Source organism: Myotis myotis, unplaced genomic scaffold (genome assembly GCF_014108235.1).
Source record: "Myotis myotis isolate mMyoMyo1 unplaced genomic scaffold, mMyoMyo1.p scaffold_m19_p_1, whole genome shotgun sequence".
NCBI lineage: Eukaryota > Metazoa > Chordata > Mammalia > Chiroptera > Vespertilionidae > Myotis > Myotis myotis.
Genome location: NW_023416313.1, coordinates 179,442,082 through 179,463,435, shown reverse-complemented (window position 1 = coordinate 179,463,435; position 21,354 = coordinate 179,442,082). Strand labels below are relative to the sequence as shown.

Genomic DNA, 21,354 nt, shown 5'->3' with positions numbered 1-21,354 from the left:
TGTTTCGTCTGTCTCCTTTCGTTCATCCTATGTGTCCACCCCCCACTTCTTCTAACGCCACTTCTTCAAAATAGACTCGCCCAGGCTGAAAACCGACTTCTGCGCATGGGCCACGAAGTTTCAATCGCACTGTACGTGCGCGCCCGCATGTGGTATTTTGTGGAAGAGCCACACGCAAGGGGCCAAAGAGCCGCATGTTGCTCGCGAGCCGCGGTTTGCCGACCACTGGCCTAGGAAGCAGCAGCACAAAGTTGTGAACTCCTGCCGAGAGAAATTTACTCCACCTGGGCAGCGCCTTGGTTAGGAGTACTCCCGGCCTGCTTCCCAACTGCACCCCAGCCTACAGGAAAAAGCACCACAGTCTGAGTCATGTGACCTGATTTTAAAATATTTTATTACATAATCTTTTCATGGCACCATCAGGAGTAACAGAAAACGTTATTCCCAGTTCCTAACCACATCCTGAAAAATATACATATGTATTTATATATTTATATCAATACTCCACCCTATCCCATAATTCCACCACCTATTATAGGTCTTTTGCTTAAAGCAAGAAACTATTCTCTCAGGTAAGAAAATATATATGGAAGCTAAATGCAGTAAGGGTTAGAATGACGGGACAGCTGGTGTGGGGCAGGGCGGAAGGGGAGAAGTCAGGTTAGGCAGGATGCGTCAGGGTCCAGCAGAGGTGGAGGAGGACAGTGTATAAAAAGGCAGCGTCGGGCAGGTGGGCTCTGGTGTCCTTGGTCCACTAGGAGATGGCCTTTGCCTCAGGAAGGAAGGCTTCCCAGTACTTTGCCAGCTGTAAAGAAGTGGGGACAGTAAGCACGTGCCCCCATCGAGTGGCAGAGCCCGAGCTTGGAAGGGAAGTAAGCACAGAGCCATGGCACTCCCCCAAGAGCCTCAGCCACCCCCACAGGGAGGCCTGAGGTGAGGTGGAGCTGAGGAAATGGCCAGCCACACGGCCCAGTATCTCTCTAGACTTAGAATAATCTCTGAAGACAGTACTGGTTCTGCCCCAGAGGAAGCATCCCGTGGAGGTCACAGCTTTGCCTAGCTCGCAGTGGGGGCCATTGTTCCACATATGGATTGGGTTAGGTGCTATCAAGGGGTTAAAGGGAGAGGAGAGTTGGGGTTTGTTCTTAAAAACAAACTCGTTTTAGGATTAGGGCAACCCTGCTTAGCAAAAGACCCTATTGGATGTTCCATGTTAGAGCAACAGGGCCTACTTTTAATTATTGATTCTAGCAGGGCACAGGCACCCCCCCCTCCAGCAGGGCCAGCCCATCCTGTCACAAAGCCACAAGCAGGCAGCTGGTCTGTGGAGCACGCAGCAGAGGATGAAAGTCGTGTGTAACTTACATACCTGCTGCTGTGAGTACAGGAGCGTCTCAAGGTACTTGATCACGTGGTTTCTGAAGTCCTTGGATTTCTCTTTCTATAGGAGACAGGATTCTACACTGACCACCCAGACAGTGCTTCTTCCCCTCTTGATAGGATGGTGGTGGGTACTGCTGACCAGTGCTGCACAAGCTCAGGAAGTGGAGCCAGCAGCTGGAAGAGCTATCACTTCCAGCCAAACAGCCTCTGCCAAGGTCTTTCGAGGTTTTTTGTATGGCGGGGGTGGGAAGGGGAGGAGACAGGACAGGAGACCACAGGGTATATGACAGCTGCAAGTTTTATGTTGTGTCTAACTGTTCTAGTTCAGCAGCAACAAGTGCCTTAGGAACAAACACACAGACGTGAACATGAAGACACATACACACACACACACACACACACACACACACACACACACACTCCTTTTCACAACAACTGCCACGTTACTGGCAGCTCCACCTGTCTCTCTACTCAATAGACTTGGACAAAACCAACACCACTACTAAAGCAGGCACGGCACACCTGTGAGAATAAGATCTGCTATCTCACCTCAAAGCGTATCACTTCTTTTCGGACCACAGTTGAAATCCTTTCAAAGTCCCTTTCATACTGAGTCACCCGAGACTCCCACTGGGAAGAAAGAGGAAAAAAAGGATCACTTAACGTTATGGTATCATTATTAGTCTTGTTTTCGGGCAGCAATCCTATATTTGAGACCTCAATTGGTCATTCTGTCTGTCTGCCTCTCTGGGTAAGATCAGATAGCATGTGGGGATTTAGCGTGTAAGTCAGAGTCTGGCAGAAGGCCACCTTGGGGCTGGCTGGAAGGGATGCCTGGTTCGCAGGCCGATCCTGCATCTGGAAAAGCTCGTAACTGCAGAGCTCTGGTCAGGTCCTCACCAACAAGGCCGGCGCCCAAAGAACGGAATTCGTTCTCACCGGGGGGCATAGCTGAATTACCTTTTCCAAGACCTCGCCAGGACCCTTCCAGCAGAGACTGACGGGAAGTCTGGGTGAATGGGAAGAGGAAGAGGGCAGGCCTCAAGGCCAGCCAGCAGCCACCGTCCTTCACAATCCGTCACCTCTCTCACCTGAGGTGGCGTGCCAGCATCGGGTGCAATGGGACCAGCAAACAGCCCCGTCAGGCTGCTTGGGGCCTCACCTCCACGATCTCGTCCTTGGCCTGCTGCAGCTTGTCGGGCTTGTTGGCCCACAGCAGCCGGGCCTCAGCCTCCCGCTTCTTCTGCAGTGTGGCTTGAGCATCCTGCCAGCGCTGCCACGTCTTCATGCGCTGGTCGAAGGCAGCCTGTGGGTGAGGTGTTGGGGAAGAGCACAACCAGCCCTCAGGAGCTCCACCGGCTCCGCCTGGGGGCTCTCCCAGTGGCTGGGCTAGGGAAGGGCCAGAGCAAGGGCAGGTTTCGCAGCCCAGTGTTAGTGCCCAGCTGAAGTTTAATGTCAAAAGCAGAAGCTTGGGTAAGACTCCTCTCCCAGCCTCCGGCGGCCAGCGCCATGCTGCTGCATGCCACTCCCAAGGCGGGATGGCTGGGAGCACCGGAGGCGGCCTGAGTCCAGTGCCCAGTACGACAGCTGCTGAACGCCTCCCTCAGGCCAGCCAGTCCATGAACCTACACACTCCTCCTGAATGCTTGCCATGTGCCAGGAACTACGAACACAGTGGGAAATGAAGCACACATGGCTTTCCTTTCATGGAGCTTATACTCTACTGGAAAAGGCCGACATTATGTTAATAATCACCAATAAGTAGTTACAAGTATGCAGAGTACAGAGAAAACAAGCAGGTACTTTAATAAACTGGGGACCTAGCTTAGCCTGGGAGATATATCAGGGAAGGCCAACGTAAGAAAGCAACCTTTAAACTGACAACCACATACTATACAGGGTTAGCTCAACAGATCTTTAAACACTGAAAGCCCCCTCAGGGACATGGTGCTATTGCCCCGTCCATACACTCAATTGCTCTAGGCTATCAAGTGCCCCAAAAAGCCCCTAAAATCCACCTGATGGTTTTCCCTGGTTCTAGTCACCTGCCCACAATCAAGATTTCCAGACGACAGTTGTTGGCCTAACCAAACCATCCCACATCCCCACTGGCTTTGCAGGCTTCCAGACACAGCCTGGGGGAGAGATGTGCGCCTGTGGCCAGCCTCTCAGCCCTGTTCCATTTGCTCCCCTTCCTGGCACAACAAGTTCCCTGGAGGTTTTCGAGGTACAGGGCTTTGCAGAAACTTGAACCTCAGGGAGTGAGATGACACCAAATTTACTTTCCCCAGCAGTGCCACTAGGATCACTTGAAATTTCTTAACAGCTCAAAGTCAAAGGATTAGGTAAAGGGTGACCTCATACCCAAGTAAGACTCAAGCCTAACCCCAGGGCTCACAGCGGTACAGCCCAGCTTTGGGGAGAGGTAGAGGAAATCTGCTCCCTTTCTATTCTCACCACCAGCTCATGACCATGAGGAGGGCAGGCGAAGTCTCAGGGAAAAGCCCAGCTGGCAGCTCTGCGCTCTGAGGCCTGCTGCCCCAGCAACTGGAGCTTTAGGCCAGGCCTCCCTCATCCCTGTCCACAGAGGCTGCCCCTGTCCAGGCACCATATCCAAGCTCTGCCCTCCAGGGATCCCAAACAATGCTCCTCTCTGACAGGTTCCCCAGAGAGTGCTCTTCCCTGGAATGGCTCTCCAGTCTAAGCAGTCTGACCAGTTCTAACAATTCCAAAGCAGGTCATCTTTCCAGCTCTCATCACCCTGGGTTAGCAAACCAAAACGCAAAGTGACAGGACAATGAGCAGGCCCACAGAGGAAATGGAGCCCTGGCAGCTCGGCTCCTGACAGCACAGGAGCCTCTGCGCAGGGAGATGGGGGGATGGGGAGTGAAGGGGGCTCCGTAGCAACTCAGAGGCTCATTCATTCTAGGCCCGTCAGATCAGAGGCAGACGCAGGCCTTACAGGGCTCTTTCCTCTGTCTCAGGGATGTCATGCGAGAGCTAATCCCACTTCCCAGTGAAGCTTCCTGGGCTGCTCCGAGAGGTCATGGGAAACCAGTGTCCTGGTCACCAGGAGAAAAGGTGAGGTGCTTGACCTGAGGGGCAGGCTGCAGTGTTGTTACCAGTGTGGTCAGCACAGCACACAAAGGGCTCTGGTGACAAGCTCTCTCAGCCCCTGGCCACACTCCTCCATGCAATGCCAAGCCGGTTCTGTGTAGTTACCTGACTGCTCACATTGGAGGACAAGTGGAAGCCAGCAAGAGCTCTTACCAGGGCAGAGCCACCGCTTACTGTTAAGGAGGCAAAGACCAAAGGACTGAGGAAATGACTGCGCCAGGGCGCCATGACATAAGCCTTGCTTGAAGAAAGGAGCATGAAGACGCTGTCCAGCTTCAATAATAAGGAGGGGCGTATTGGGAATTCAAGAGTGGTCTTTTCTCCTAATGCATTTAAAAAACTGGCTGTGGGCCTCAAAATGACTTAGCAATAACCAGCTAACAGTTAAATGGACTTCTTGGTTCACAGGATGCCTTCTCTCTTGAGAATAGAAAAAGTTTCAGCTATTCTGAAGTATAATGAATGAAACTTTTTGGGAAGGGGAAGAGCAAAGGGAAGACAAATGAAGTTAAGGGGAGGAGAAAGAGGAAACAGAAGCTTACTCGGACTATGGCCAGGAGGCGAATGTAGTCACTCAGGAGCTCTGCAAGGAGGAAGAAGTCACTGTTGGCCTGTTCTTGGTGGAGCTGCTCAACTTTTTCTTCCACCTCAGCCAGCTGGGAGAGCGCCCGTGACAAGGCTGTGTTGTCCTCTGAGCTCCCAAGCATGGCTAGACTCTTGGCAAACTGGGCCGTGTTCAGCGCTAGCTCTGGAAGGAGGAAGACAGCAGAGCCCCTTACCTCACAAGGAAAAGGGACAAGTCAAAAACAAAGCGACACAAAAATAAAAAAGAAAAGGGACAAATCAGCTGGTGCCTGGCGTGTCTCAGCGATGCTGCTCAGTCACACCACAGTCAACTGCATTCAGAAAGTGAGGGAATGCAGCTTGGCCACAAGATGGGGAGAGGCACCTGCTGGCCTGAGTTTCACTAGCTGGGTCTACCTGGGAAAAGCAGCTCCACTATTCCTGAAGAGCCAGAGGCCAGTTAATACTAACGGGCCAAAGGAACGATTCTGTTTGTGCTAGAGCTCATGGTAAGAAGCCTGTCGGCATGAGAGTGAATGCTGTGCACGCTGCACAGTCTTGCATATTCTAGAGCAGGAAAAACTTTTTATGTGAAGGGCCACATATTTTAAGCTTTGCAGGCCACATTTGGTCTTATGTGCTTTTTAAAAAATTCATCCTTTAAAAATGTAAAAACCATTCCTAGTACAGCATTAGGCCCTGGGCCAACCCTTGCAATGGTCTCATTCTAATGGTTTTTGCCTATTTAGGTTTCTGGTGATCCAGCATGCTTCAGGCAGAAAAGGAAAGCATTCAAACTTGGCAAAATTTACTAGCCCTTTAGCAAATCTCACTAGAGAAAAATGAGAAAGGGTTAGGAGACATATCTGGTTTCCCTACATTTACAAATTGGTCATTTGACCAGGTAGCTAAAGTCTGTGATATCATTTTGTGGATATAAGCCACCAACTCAAATCATACCAACAGAAGCCCACGTCCCAGGTCTAGCTGTACCTGGGATGGCTCCCTGCCCAGGTTGAAAGTACAATGCCCACAGTGAATGAGTGATGTTTCTTGCCAGGAGATGCAGGCATATCTTTTCGATCGGAACATCAGGACCAGGTGGGCAGAAAATTTCAATTTGAGTGGCTGAGAGGCTTGGGAACAGCATGCCCTCCCATGTCCAACTCACTGGAGACATCAATTTCCCCCGGCTTCAAGTGCATTCAGAGGTTGTTACCTTTCCTATGGTTGACTAGAGTTTCTACAACAGCATGCAGTTTCCGTAAGCGCTGCTCCTCACACTCTACCTCCTGGAGCTTCTCCTCAAACCACTGAAACACACAAGCCCAGAGCTTTAATGGAAGCTATTCATATAGGTACAGCACAGTCTTTCCTTAGCAGTTTTTAAAAAAGGAACTGAATTATCTTAAAAAGAAAGTCTCTAATTTCAGAAATTTCAGGATTCCTCGGTGCTTCCGATCTGTAAGTCTGAGGGAGTGGGGGCAGCACAGGGCTACTTACAATGTCTGATTCATTCATCTTGATGGTCATTTTGCTAACTGCATCTGTGGCTTTGTTGAACATCTTGAGGAGACCAGCGCCACTCAATGTCTGGGTACCCACAGCACGTGGCAGCTATAAGACCAAGAAGGCGGGGGTGGCAAGTTATCTGCTGCCCCTATTTTAGGTTCAGAAGAATTAGTATCTATCAGATGGCATGCCCCAAACGTGCCAAACAAATTATTTGAACTGTAGATTGTTGTTTTCAAAGGCAGACACATCTATAACCAGCATGTACAGAAAAAAAATATCAAAGGACCATGCTAAACAGAATCAGCAACATTTTCTGTTTTTGATAGTGTAGGCAGAAAGCAGTGTATGCATGTTATGGGGCCAGGTGACCTCATGTTGAGATTGTCTGCGCACCCAGGCATGAAGTGCTTAAATACCAAGTATGCTTTTGTCAAAAGTCAAAAATTCCTTTGGATTAGCATACTCTGCACACACCTGGACTTAAGGTCTTGAAAGTCTTTGAAGTTGTGCTCTAATTCTATTTGGATTTTCCCCAGTGATTAAAGATCCAAGGACAGGAACGTTATTTATTCAGATTGTGGCTATGTTTAGCGATGATCTAATTAAGCAAAAAAAAAAAAAAAAAGAGCCAAATATTTATAACCATTTGATTGGTTCAGTCTTTAAGAACTTTCCTAAGGCATGGAAGGGATGCTGAAAATTCTATATATACAGCATACCATAATGAAAAATTAGACTTAGGACACTTAGGGTAGTAATCCTCAATATGGCATTATTTTGCCCCCCCCCCCCCCCAAAATCTGGCTATATCTGGAGATAATTTTGGTTGTTCAAACTGGGAAGGGGGTTGCTACTGGCATCTAGTGGATAGAGCTGTACAATGCAAAGAAGGATCCAGCCTGAAGTGTCCCCAGTGCCCAGTGTACACAAACCCTGCTCTAGGGGAACAAAGTGGGATAAGTGGGTGAAATGGAAGAATGGACTTGGGAATCCCAGAGGAGGAATGAAAAGATTTAAAGTGTCAGACAGAATTTTTAATTAAAAAGTTACATTTTGGGGGTGGGGGGGTGGAACATCAGTGATGAGAGAGATTCACGGATCGGCTGCCTCTTGCACACCCCCCACTGGGGATTGAGCCTGCAACCCAGGCATGTGCCTTTGACTGGAATAGAACCTGGGACCCTTCTGTCCCTGGGCTGACACTCTATCCACTGAGCCAAACTGGTTAGGGCTCCATTGATTGTTAGAGAGAGAGTGGAAGAGAGAGGGAAAGACAGAGAGAAATATTGATGTGACAGAAACACATCGATTGGTTGCCTCCTGCACGCACCCTGAGCCAGGGAGGAGCCTGCAACCAAGGTACGCGCCCTTGACCAAAATAGAACCCGGACCCTTTGGTCTGCAGGCTGACACTCTATCCACTGAGCCAAACTGGCTAGGGCTCTACTGTTTCTTTTGATCCTTAATGACTAACATATTTCTTTTTTTCTTTTTTTTTAATATATTTGTTTGATTTTTTACAAAGAGGAAGGGAGAGGGATAGAGAGTTAGAAACATCGATGAGAGAGAAACATTGATCAGCTGCCTCCTGCACACTCCCCACTGGGGATGTGCCCACAAAGGTACATGCCCCTGACCGGAATCGAACCTGGGACCCTTGAGTCCGCAGGCTAATGCTCTATCTGCTGAGCCAAACCGGTTAGGGCGAATGACATATTTCTACACCTGTATTTTCATGCTGTTTCATGTTTCACTTTTTATCATTATTTTAATATATGCTTCCAGCAAATATATATAAACATTTCTGTAAACTTTGTTTATGATGAGAACAAAGTACTTGCTGTATTGATATGTTTTACTTAATTCTTCAATTGTTAGCAGTTGGGCTGTCTCCAATTTCTTACAATCGTGAATAGCCTACAGATAGCCTGTAAAAAAAGACTGCTCACTTGAATCAACACTTTTGCTACATGGCAGTTCTGTGGTTTGTGGTAACTGGTTTTGAACCAATGCCCCTCAGCTCCTGGCACAAAAAAATGTATTCAATTTGAGGCAAGTAGTAACCTATGAAAGACATGCCAAGGACTTGCCAAATAGATCACTGTGTTGATCCAGTAAGAAAACTAGATTGCAGTGTGACCTCTACAACCAGTTGCTTTTGACTATAGGCAGAGCTTCTTTTCTTTCAAAGGCTGAAAAATACCTGTCACTCATAGGTGTTTACAAAGTAGGATATAGTCTGGTACTAGCCTATATGCATGTTAAATGTTCAAATATTCATTGAATGAACTAGTTTCATTTCGCGAGGGACAGCTATCAATTATGAAATTCAATTATGAAGTCTGTACAATACTAACCTCTTCTTTTTCCAAGAACTCCCTGACTTCAGGGTCCTGTAACATGGTAGGGTGGTTCACAATCCTCTGAAGGTACCTATGGGGTAAGCAGTTATCTGGTTAGTCAGGCTGGCCTCCCTGGTTCTGAGTGTCATAGAGTGCCGGCAGGGTTACAAGGTCTTTCATTGCTTTAAAATGTCCTCAGATAAGGCGCTTAAGTATAACTCTGCTTGTAAGCACATTCAAGTTCATGTTCTCCACATTTCTAAAAGGGGAAGAGAAATAACTGGTCAGAAAGAGACCTCAGTTATTCATATTTGACTGTCCAAGGAGAGGAGGACTGCCTGCCTACTCAGGATGGGGAAAGAAAAGAAGATGGTCTGTTCCTGAGCTGAGCGGGTATGAGACTTAGGGAAAGTAAGGTATACTATGAAGGTGTAAATCTTTCATTCACTCAAGTTTCTCATCTCTACTAACTCCAGTGAACATCTCACAATTGAGTCTAAGGTTTCAGCTTCTCACTAGTCCTCATGTTACTCAGGAAAATGGTTGTATGGCACTTACCTTTCTAGAGCAGCCCTCCGTTTTTCAAGAAATTCTGCAGAAGAGGAATCTTCTTTCCCGACTTTTACTTTTGTCATTCCTGGAATGGAATTTAAAAAGCAAAAATAATAAATAATCATCATGAAAAGAGCACACCTGTAAGAAAGCCCATAGGAGGAAAGGCAATGAGAACAGCACTGCAGAACAGAATCAAAGGCCACTTCAATGTCATGAGCATTAACCAGAGGTCCTTTACGTGTGTCATTTGTGAAATCAGTCTTGAAGTGCTGAAGGATCTAGACTCTGGGACTTGCAGAGTCTATGTTTCCTAAAAGGGGGGGGGGGGGGCACGGGACTCTGAGTATAGATCAAACATCAACTGAGGATGATGGGAAGGTTCCTTTCCCCCAGTCCCCACTCAATTTACATTTCAATTTGGAAGGAACAGCAATCATTTAAGTCTCCTAGATACCAACACACACACAGACACACACACAGACACACACACACACACACACACACACACACACACACCCCTACCTGTGGAAGCTAACACTAGGATATTCTACTATACCAAAGGAAAGAGAACATGTCAAAACGTGCTATTTCTTTAGAACTCATGAGCCTTATAGGAAAATACTGGAAATATTTCTTTTCTAACCACAAGACTCTACATTGTTACATGAAAGAGTTTCAGTAGAAAATATATTGCAGAAGAAGGCAAAGAAAACACCCAAGCGGATTAGAGAACACAGGCTTACCTATTAGGCTCTTCTCAGGTGGAGGAGGGACAATGAAGCCATTCTGAGAGTGTTTCTCTGACAGCTTCTCATAAAGACCCAGAAAGTCACTAAATCTTCTTTTCACTGCAAACTGTTTACTTCTGAACATTGGTAAGCTCGTCTTGGGGACAGAAAAAACAGAAGGCAGTTTCATTCCAAATAAGGAATGAAGGAGTATCTTGAAAATTGTCCAGCTGTCATCAAAGGCATTTATTTCCCAGATCCCTGTCTCAGCCATCTGGTAAATAACTTTCTCCAAGGCTGAGAGTCTTAAATTTTTGGAGTTAGAGTTACCTTTGGCTATCTGGAGTCTACAGAGTCCTTCTCAGAATAATGATTTTAAATGCATGAAATATATAGGATTACAAAAGGCAGCTGATTAAATTCAAGCATACAGTTTCATTCCCAGGTTAAGAACCCTTGCTCTATGGAAACATGTTAAAGCTAGAATTCTATAGTCACCTATAACCCATCCTTCCTGCACTGACTTATTAAGGATGTTAGCTTCTGGAATTAAAGCAGCCAAACTAAAGATAGACTAAACAGTGCTTCTAAGGGGGAGGATCAGATGAAATGTCTAAGCTGTACACACTTTAACCCCTAAGGTGTCACAGGATATAGAATTTACAGGAGACAGAGAAACAAGTAGTAGAGAGACAACATAAAGCAGACTTCTAGTAAAAAAGACTAGGCCTGCATGAAATGAGAGATCATTTAATACTCACCAGATAGGCAAACTTTAAGGAGATTGGCCTTGCCAATGATTAACAAGAAAGTGTATCAACAGGAACTTTTACACAGCCAATGGGAGTATAAATTGGTGCAAAGACTAGGCTGTATTCCTTTCCAACATCTCCATGACCTGGGGGAACTATTCGTGGCTCTATACCCTAGAGCAGGGGTCCTCAAACTACGGCCCGCGGGCCACATGCAAATACAAATATTGTATTTGTTCCCGTTTTGTTTTTTTACTTCAAAATAGGATATGTGCAGTGTGCATAGGAATTTGTTCATAGTTTTTTTTTAAACTATAGTCCGGCCCTCCAACGGTCTGAGGGACAGTGAACTGGCCCCCTGTTTAAAAAGTTTGAGGACCCCTGCCCTAGAGAAACTCTTCTGTGTGTACACTAGGAGACTATGCAAGAATATTCATAATCCATAACTATAAAAATAGCAAATATGCCAAATATCTCTATATATAAAAGCCTAAGTGACCATTACAACTGAATAACCAGAACAACCCGTTAATCAGTTGGCTATGATGTACAATGACCAACAGGGGGAAGCTCCTGCATTAAGCGCCTGCCCCCTGGTAGTCAGTGCACTCCCACAGCCAAACGCCCGCAGCTGGCCAACCTCCCATGGTCTCTCCCCATGGCCGGCAGGCCCCAATCGGCCCACAGTGTGGCTGCGAGGGAAGGAGGTGTGGGGGGAGGCGGGGAACGGTGCGGTAATGGGGCAGCCATTGCCTCCTCTCCTGACCTCATCGCGGCCTTTGGGCCCTGGGCTGGGACAGGGGAGCCAGGGGTGGGTGGCAGCAGATGTGGTCCCTTTCCCAGGGGGGGCTGAGGGCTGGCTTCCTCCTTGGGGCCGGCGGCCAACCTCCTGCGGTCCCTCCCCCTGTCCCTGCCCCCTGGTCAGCAGGCCCTGATTGGTCTGGCCCCAACCAGCCCTGATTGCCAGCCAGGCCTAGGGACCCCACCCATGCACGAATTCGTGCACTGGGCCTCTAGTTCACAACATAAAAACAGATAAGTATTTATGTTATAATCACACAATAAGCTAACTGTAGCTACACACAATATGGACGGGTTGAGGAACAATCCTAGTAAAGAAAGCACTATTTTCAGCATGCTGCCATTTTTATGAAATTCAAGAACAGAGCAAAACAGTATATTGTTTAGGGATACACATATGAAGACTTTTTAAATAAAGGAGTGACAACTCAGAAGAGTAGTCACCTCTAAGGTGTGAGGCAGGAATATGACAGGGAGAGACACAGGTGGGATTCAATGGTACTCATCTTAAGAACGGTGTTGGGTTCAGGGCTTCATTTTTTATGCTTCATAACATGCATACAACATTGTGTAAGTTTTGTATGCATTAATATTATATAAAAAAGGAAGACCAGACCTAAGGGCAAAAGGTTAGGGAAAGTATTAAAATAAGTTCCACATAGGAAACCTGAGAAGAACTGACAATTTTTAAACAGGTGATATATAGTTTGGGGCAATCCACCAAACTAGCTCTAAGCCACATAGTTCCTCAGAGGGACAGGACTGTATCAGATACACTGCATGTCCTAATAAAACTTACAAAGTTTCACACTGAAACGTTAGCTCTCTGGAAGAAAAGTGGAAAGGTTTGGATGAGATTACCAAGGGGATGCAGGCTTGCTCCATCTTGAGGAAATTTGAAGGAAGATTTTGGCAAAGAAACTAAATAAATACCCAGAAATAATCTGAATGACGACCTTCTTGGTATAAGCACCCAAGTCTACTAAGGTAGCCATCAGAAGGGTCACTTGGACTCACCTGTGTTGTAACTTTGTAGGCTACATAGGCATTCATACCATCCCCTGTGGGAGAACAAGAAAGCAGTAGAGGATTATTCTGTAAACCAAAGCAGTGCTAATCTTGTTAACATTTAACCAGGAATCATAAGCTACAGGAGCCCTGACTAAGAAGGGAAACTTGTTTCATATCCAAGCTTTATATACCATCCTAAATTCAATTCCTACTTTGCCTCAGGGCCTTCATGCATTTCATGCCCCATGGATGCTGGCTGAGCCCCAGTTTGACTTAGACAGAGTCAGTCCCCTGTTCAAAGCCAGGCTCCATTTATGCCCTCCACAAAGCAGCACTGGATACTGACAATCCATCAGTTGTTATCATGCCAATATTTGGGCTGGTTGCACACATCTGTCTAAAACCAAACAATTCTCTTGCTGTGTAAAACAGGAGGAGGCAAAGGAAGCAACTGATGCAAAAGGAAACAAGTAGTTCTACCCTAAGCTAGCTCTGGGCTTGGTTTGCTCTTTCAGAAATACTGTCACGGCCCCCTCCATTGGTGCTGGGGGACATTGACCTCTCTCATCTAACATGTTCAACCAGAGCAAAGGGCCTGGCCGGAAGAGACTTCAGCTGCCTGATATCATACAAATCTCTCTTTCTGGAGGAATTGTGTTTCTGAAACAGCCTTTGACTGTTAAATAATTTGGGATTCAAGAAATTGTTTTTCTCTTTATTAGTGTCCTGACCTAGGCCACTGAGGGACATAAAGGCACCATTGACTCCCTGAGCACTTAAAAGACATCCATTGGATTGTAGACAGATACAGCTCTGATGTTTGGGGCTAGACTCTGGTGTTTGGGGTTGATTTTGTCCCTTTCCTCCCCACCCCTTGGTTTTTCCCCCACACCAAACAGGAAACCTAGGTCAAATATTACTACTTGCTTAAGCTTCTGAACTGGTTGTGGGGTAAGGGCCCAGGGGAAGAAGGTGCAGTACTGGATCAGCAGGGTCATATACTGCAACTTGGTTTCAGTGAGATGGCTGGGAAAGTACACAAAGAAGCTGTGTACCTATATAGGAATAGAGAGCTTGCCTTCTCTACCTTGCCAGCCCTAATAAGAGTATGTATAAAATGGAAATCATATACTCAATTTTAAAAATTACTTTATACTGATTATTGCTGTTAGATCTCTTCTAAACCACTCATACTACATTGCCTAATATCACTAAGGATACTTACCACTGATAAAAGGAAAATGATATCTAGATTTACTTTATAGAAAAAGTCTTAAAATTTTCATTCCTAGTCCAGTAGTCATAGTCAAATATCCAAAAGGTCAATCCCATAATCTACTGCCTTCAATTAAGAAAAGTCTAAGTGCACATATACATAAAACACAGTAGCAGCCCTGGCCGGTTTGGCTCAGAGGATAGTGTCGGCCCCTGGACTGAAGGGTCCGGGGTTCGATTCTGGTCAAGGAAGGGTACATACTTTGATTGGAGGCTCAATCCCTGGCCCTGGTTGGGGTGCATGCGAGAGGCAACCAGTCTAGGTGTCACTCTCACATCAATGTTTTTCTATTTGTCTCTCCCCCTCCCTTCCATTCTCTCTAAAAATCAATGGAAAAATATCCTCCGGTGAGGATTAACACACACAAAATACCCCACAGTAGCAAAGCAGGATCTTCAGACACTTTGCCTACATATCATCTGCTCTCACTGAGGAAATGTGTGAGGAAAGAGAAATACTTGCACGTACAGAGAACTCACAAGATATAGAAATGGGCTAGCAATACAGCAGTTTTAAATTTATGCTAATTTCCTAAATAATTTCAGAAAGTTGAAGATGGCATATGCAAATTACCAAGACTGAAAAAAAGCATGTCCTGATAGAAGTAGGATTCTAATTTTATTTAATGTATGTGGAAATGAGAACCTCATGTTGAATAAACAGCCCACACAAATAAAAGGTGTTTTGATAAGATCAGGCTTTGAACATGAAAATGCTTTAAGCAGCTGGTTCTTGGCACCAACCTAAGAAGATGAAGACTTATCCTCAAAAGTGATATGTATGTATTTATTTATTTTTAATATATTTTATTGATTTTTACAGAGAGCAAGGGAGAGGGATAGAGAGTTAGAAACATCGATCAGCTGCCTCCTGCACAATCCCTACTGAGGATGTGCCTGCAACCAAGGTACATGCCCTTGACCGGAATCGAACCTGGGACCCTTCAGTCCACAGGCTGACGCTCTATCCACTGAGCCAAACTGGTTAGGGCAGTGACTTGTATTTAAATAAATCTGATCCACATGATGTTTAAAAAAATGGGTTGAATTGTGTCCCCCTGAAAAAGATATACTGAAAGTCCTAAATCCCAGTATCTCAGAGTGTGACCTTATTTGGAATTAGGTCTTTATAGAATTAATTGTGACCCGACAGCAAAGCTACGACTGATCCTCAATTTCCTCTGTTGTTGGAAAGCGAAGTGTATAAGATGTTCATAGATATCTTACCATTGCAACAGTCTAGGAAAAGTAAAACTCAACATTTTAACGACAAACTGTTTTGGTATAAAGTCTAACTAGACTTTATAAATTCCTATTTCTAATTCAGCATAGACAGAAGGCTGGAAATTACATTTTCCCACTTAACCAGAGGTTAGGAGGACAAGGCTCTGTATAGCATCTTCTGTAGGGATATACCTGGAACAAGGAAAGTTGAGGCCTGTTGCTCTCTGCTCACTAATAGCTTTCACAAGCTTGGGAGATGGAGAGGTTATTCTAAAAATCCAACTTCTGCAGAAGTTAAGTATTGTGTTTCTTGAAAATTTAATTTCAGTTTGACCAAGATTCAACCTAGGTCTTTTATTCTTTACCTAAAATAAAGAGATGCAGACCTCCCCACTTCATTAGGACAGCAAGAGTACATGATAAATGGTCTGTAACAAGAATTTCAAACTTCTTGAGGGAAAAACAAAGTCAGTATCCTCCAAGTATAGAACATGTGTCTTTTTGGGTGTTTAAATGGGATTTGTTATTTCAAAAGGGAATAAAATCGTTTCATTAACTCTGTGGGAGAAGGAGATGTCTGGATTTTTAAAAAGGGATTCTAATAGTATTTGAAGTCTCTGATTTTTATGCCTAAAGCCAAGAAAAACCTAAGTAAAGTACTGGGTAACTGACGTTTCTGGCCTTAGAAGCATAGTATGGAGTATAATTTTACAGGAAAGATAACGAGGAAGTACTTTACAACGGCTAGTTCAGTTCTGGACTTGACTATCTAGAAATTAGCTAACTATACTTCCCACAGCCGCATCCTAACGTCACAAGGAGTCCCAAGTACACTCACCTATCTTCTCAGGATCAGTTATACCGACTGTCAAATCAAATTGGTCTTCCTGTTCTTCTTCCTCTAGCTTTTAAAGAGAAAACAATCATGAGACTATAATAAAAAAGGCTATTAATTTTACCCTGTATTAATATTGTACCAATATAACATCAAGACTTATCCTTCTATGTATCAGTGTTCAGTTGTCCATTCCCAACAATACCAATGAACCAACTTCCACAATTTTAAGTTGGGAGGCTGTTCAAAGGTCTTTGTTACATCTATTATCTTAAAACCTTATTTTGATCATAATGAATAATTGCTAGATTTTGGAAAACTTGCCTCTGTCAGGCTAAGGAAGGAATGAAGAGATTATACTCTTGAATATGGGAGCTTCAGACACTAAATATGTACTCAGGGTTCATACTCAACTTCAGACTGGCAACATAGTTCTACACACACACACACACACACACACACACACACACACACACACACACACAAATAAATAGCATAGATTCTCACCTCCTCGTAGCTTTGCTGGGGCTTGGAAGAATTTGTGGCTTCCTGTGGAGGAAGAGATATGAGTGTTTTGGCTGGCACCTTCTTCTGATTATTCTGTGTGCTGTCCAGTGATAGCTCCACTGTGGCATCTGAAAATAGTTAATATTTTATAATAAAGGTTAATAATGGGTCTTTAATGGTTAAACTTCAGTTCTATAGGCTATGACAAGAACAAGAGCAACCATTCTCAATACTCAGAGGTTCTCAGACTAAGAGTAAGAATCATGAAATTTTTACATGTATAAAAAGGGAAGATGGTAAGGGAAGTATTCTTCTAGCACAAGCTTAATAGAGCCACATCTCTCATTTCTAAATAGAACTACTTGGCTACCTCCTCTTACATAGAATTTAGGCAAGAACCAGCTATCAAGCAAAAAGACTACACAGTCAAAGTAAATATGCCAATTTATTTTACTCTTAGGAATATTCCTTTAAAATCTTATATGGATCCTATTTATTCTTTTTAAAACACATATGTTTTAATTGATTTTTTTTAGAGAGAGAAGAAAAGAGAGGGAGACACACACACACACACACAAAAGAAAAAACATCAACATGAGATCGGCTGCCTCTTGCATGCCCACAACCCGGGCATGTGCCCTGACCAGGAATCCAAGTGGTGACCTTTTGGTGTATAGGATAATGCTCAACCAACTGAGCCACACCAGTCAGGGCCTATTTATTCTTGTTATAATTGTCATAAAAGAAGAATAAGTTTGGTTACCTACATTATAAGCCACTATGATAGAAAAGGCACATATACTGACAGTAAAAAAATGATATCAAAGGAAGAGTAAGAAAAACTATAAACTAGAAAAAATGGACCCAAGATACAAACATACTAACACCTATGAAAAGGACTATTTGCCACACCTGATGATGGTACTATTGCTTTAGCACATTAAAAAAAATATATTTGAAAAAAAAATTTGATTTCAGAGAAAAGAAGGGAGAGGGAGAGAGAGATAGAAACATTAATGATGAGAGAGAATCATTGATTGGCTGCCACCTGCACTCCCCCTAGTGGGAATCGAGCTTGCAACCCTAGGCATGTCCCCTGACCGGAATCAAACCCTGACCTCCTGGTTCAATCATGAGCCACACGGCCAGGCATTTTTAGCTCAATTTAAGAATTGTTCACAATTATAGTTATAGATCACCTTGCAAAGATTAAGTTATGTTTAATATATGTGGTCCAAGGAGGATAAAAAGACGTGTAATATCTAAAAACTAGAGGCCCAATGCACGAAATTTGTTCAAGGGGCTCAGCCTTCAAAGCCGTGGCGGCAGCCTCAGCTTAGTCTGGAAGGTCGTCTGGTCTAATTAGCATATTACACTTTTATTATTATAGATCTTTCTAATCAAAACAGTTTTACAAAATAGTGCTTAAGAGCTGCTTTTGTCTATCTTGGAAATTTCAGTTGAGCAGAACAACTCATTCTCTAAGTGACCTAGAGAGGATACTTTTAAAAGAGCATTATGCACCATTTCTAGGCATCAACATTTTTTAGGCCATTTTTTTTAAAAAAAGCAATTTTAACTCAGAGCAATGGAGCTAGAAGTTCAAAATCTAAACAGCTCAGATGTTTTTCTTCTTTTTAATAAAAAAAAAAAGTAAATATCCATTTAGGTTTGGCTTGAACACTACGTATTCAATTTTAGCCCTTAGGGAATTCAAAGAAAGTGGTTTCTTTTTCTTTTCTAGACTTTCATTTGGAGCTAAAATGAAACCAGACACAGGGGTCTATAAGATGTAACCAAATACTAGATCAATGTCCTAATCATTAAATGTGAATCATGTCTACAAATAAAGTTGTCATACTGTTGGAATCCAGTCCCTTTTAGGAAAAGAGTGGTAACATAATCTGATGCTGTGGGAGTACAAAACAAAACAGTATACATAAGAAGTTCGGATTCTTTGAAACAAGCAACCAGCTGAAGTATGTTTAAGATATTCACATCATGCAGGCCCCACACAAATAATTAAGTTAACAAATGTGTTTGGAAATGAAACAGGAGGTGCTTCTTATTTAAAACCCTTGGCTTATTGGAGTGCTACTAAGAGCTCTTTGAAGAGCTGTGGCATTTTTATTGAAATTCATGTGACAAAGATGTCAAAACTTACATGCTTTTTTCTCTGTATTATTCCCCCCCCCTTCTCTTTTTTTGTTTGTTTGTTTTGTTAATTCTCATCCAAGAATATTTCTTTCATTGTTTTTTTTTTTAGAGAGAGTGGAAGGGAGGGAAAGAAACAGAGAGAGAGAGAGAAACATCGACGTGAGAGAGACACATCCATTGGTTGCCTCCCACACATGCTGGATGCTGGGGATCAAGCCTGCAACTGAGGTATGTGCCCTTGACCAGAATCAAACCCGAGATCCTTCAGTCTGAAGGTTAACACTCTAACCACTGAGCCAAACTGGCTAGGGCTCTCCCCTGTACTCTTGATAAGAGTGATGGAAAAGCCTTTGGGCTCCATCACAGATACTCTGATCATCACTAAACTAATCATGTAGAAAATATAATAACTTAAATTTCCAGTCAATATCTAAAACATCTTGAGAAGTTACTCAAGTCCTAAACGAAATGTCTCACTGTAAGCATTCCTTTCTGTATTTTATGAATTTTTCTTAGTAGTGAGGTAGGTATTAGCTGCTTATGAAAGTAGCAGGGGAATTAAGTAAATCAGAATCCTCATTAGTAATAAATATGTTCCTAATAAAGATCTTCTATGTGTTCATGTAAATAAAATACAACCATTGGGGCTATCAGTTACATTAAGATTTCAGGTCTTCTTACAAGGAAAGATCATATAAATGTTAAGGTCCCAAAGATAGAAAAACCTTCTTTTCAACCTGTCATATATCTAAAAATAGTTCATTATTTTACATTTCTCTTCCAGAAACTGTATCCAAAAAATAATCACTCCCAGAATGATTAAATAGTGTGCACTTTAAGTTTCAGAGATGAAAGGAACTGGAAAATCTTCTAAATCTTTATAGATCTTCTTCTAACCTCTTCTTCCCTTTTGTCTTTTAAATTTCCTAGGAGAATTCTAATGTGAGTTTCCCAGAATCTTACCCTCGATGCTCTCATCCTGCCCCTTCTTCACCCTTCTCTCCTTTAAGGATCACATTCCCATGGCAGCTTCGACCTCTACGAAGAGGTTCTTCCAGCTCTTCCCTCTTATCCCAGGGAGAGCACCACAGTTCAAATCCCCTCCTGGGCATTTTCCTTTGCATTTCAGATTTAAATATCTAAAACTCTAACTCACTTTCCTCTCAAAAGCCAGTTTCTTCTTTGGAATATAGTTCTCCAACAGTACCATTTTCTTCTCAGTCCTTAGACTGAAACCTATAACTCTGTCTTCAATCCTGATTTTTGGATACCTAGTGTGTCCAATCACTAACACGAGAATTTGTTGATTTCTCTTTTGAAAAGTTTTTACCTTTCCCTTCCTACTTCCATCACCTTATTTTTGCTTTGTCATTTCATTCTTGAACTAATTTGTGAATGCCTTCTGAAGTTTCTAATCTTTGTCCACTACAATCCATTTTATATAATAATTCCACTAGATCAGTCTTCCTAAAACACTATGCCTATGGCTCTTAATTGGCCCTAGGATGAAAATTTAAAATCTTCAAGATTAAGAAATCCCCATTCTATACTATTGTTTTTCAAACTGCAGATTGTGTCTCATTTGGTGAATTGTGAAATCAATTCAATGGGTTGCAAATGTCATTAAAAGAGAAATAATAAAAAATTTCAGATTGTATTGAAAGTTGTAAGGAAAATTTAAAAAAACTTGTTTCAGATTTATATCTATATCTATATATACACATATAAACCTAAGCGACTATTATAACCGCTCAACTGGTCTCTATGACACGCACTGACCACCATGGGGCAGATGCTCAACGCAGGAGCTGCCCCCTGGTGGTCAGTGCACTCCCACAGCCAACCTCCCATGGTCCCTCCCCACAGTCGGCTGGGTGGTCAGTGCACTCCCACAGCCAACCTCCCATGGTCCCTACCCCCAGTCGGCTGGGTGGTCAGTGTGCTCCCACAGCCAAACTCCTGCGGCTGGCCAACCTCCCGAAGCCCCTCCCCTCCCAGGGTTGGCCCCCATCAGCCCCGATGGGGATTGGGTGAGATGGCCCCGATCACCTCTAGTAAGTATATACGTATGTAGATTTTAAAATATATTTTTATTGATTTCAGAGAGGAAGGGAGAAAGAGAGACAGAAACATCAATGATCAGAGAGAACCACTGATCGGCTGCCTCCAGAATGCCCCCCACTGGGTATTGAGCCCACAACCAGGGCATGTGCCCTAACGGGGAATTGTACTGTGACCCCTGGTTCATAGGTCAATGCTCAACCACTGAGCCATGCCAGCTGGGCAGTAAGTATATATTTTGGATGAGGACAATAAAATATATTTCTTACTATGAGTCTTGGTCATAAAAGTCTAAAGCCACTGCTTTAGTCTGATCTCAGACCTCTCTGAGCTGCCATGCCTTAGTATGTCTATCATTCCTCTGGTCACATTTATATTACTGTTTAATAGTTTGTCTAACTGGCGCTCTGAAGAAACTATATATTTATGTTTTATTCCCTAAACCTGCAAGAATCTTGATGGCAGGGACTGCGTTTTATATATTTTGAATCCTTCACAATCCTAATTATGCAGATGTATTTTTTCCT

General features: G+C 43.7%; 1 protein-coding gene across 7 annotated transcripts in view; it reads right to left on the bottom strand.

Annotated features, from left to right (window-relative positions):
* Positions 1-372: 372 nt before the first annotated feature.
* The window catches only part of SNX1 (sorting nexin 1), a 41,391-nt gene continuing 20,409 nt past the window's right edge, over positions 373-21,354 (bottom strand). For 4 of the 7 annotated variants that reach the window (XM_036304246.1, XM_036304250.1, XM_036304266.1 and 1 more), the window contains 13 exons: positions 16,610-16,737; positions 16,106-16,172; positions 12,775-12,818; positions 10,220-10,361; positions 9,480-9,558; positions 8,937-9,012; positions 6,568-6,681; positions 6,284-6,377; positions 5,043-5,248; positions 2,546-2,689; positions 1,933-2,013; positions 1,370-1,441; positions 373-805 (listed from right to left, as the gene is read on the bottom strand). In XM_036304246.1, the coding sequence (XP_036160139.1) occupies positions 755-805; positions 1,370-1,441; positions 1,933-2,013; positions 2,546-2,689; positions 5,043-5,248; positions 6,284-6,377; positions 6,568-6,681; positions 8,937-9,012; positions 9,480-9,558; positions 10,220-10,361; positions 12,775-12,818; positions 16,106-16,172; positions 16,610-16,737 (1,298 nt within the window). In that variant the 3' untranslated portion in view covers positions 373-754. The other 3 variants (XM_036304257.1, XM_036304278.1, XM_036304280.1) reach the window with 3 other exon arrangements.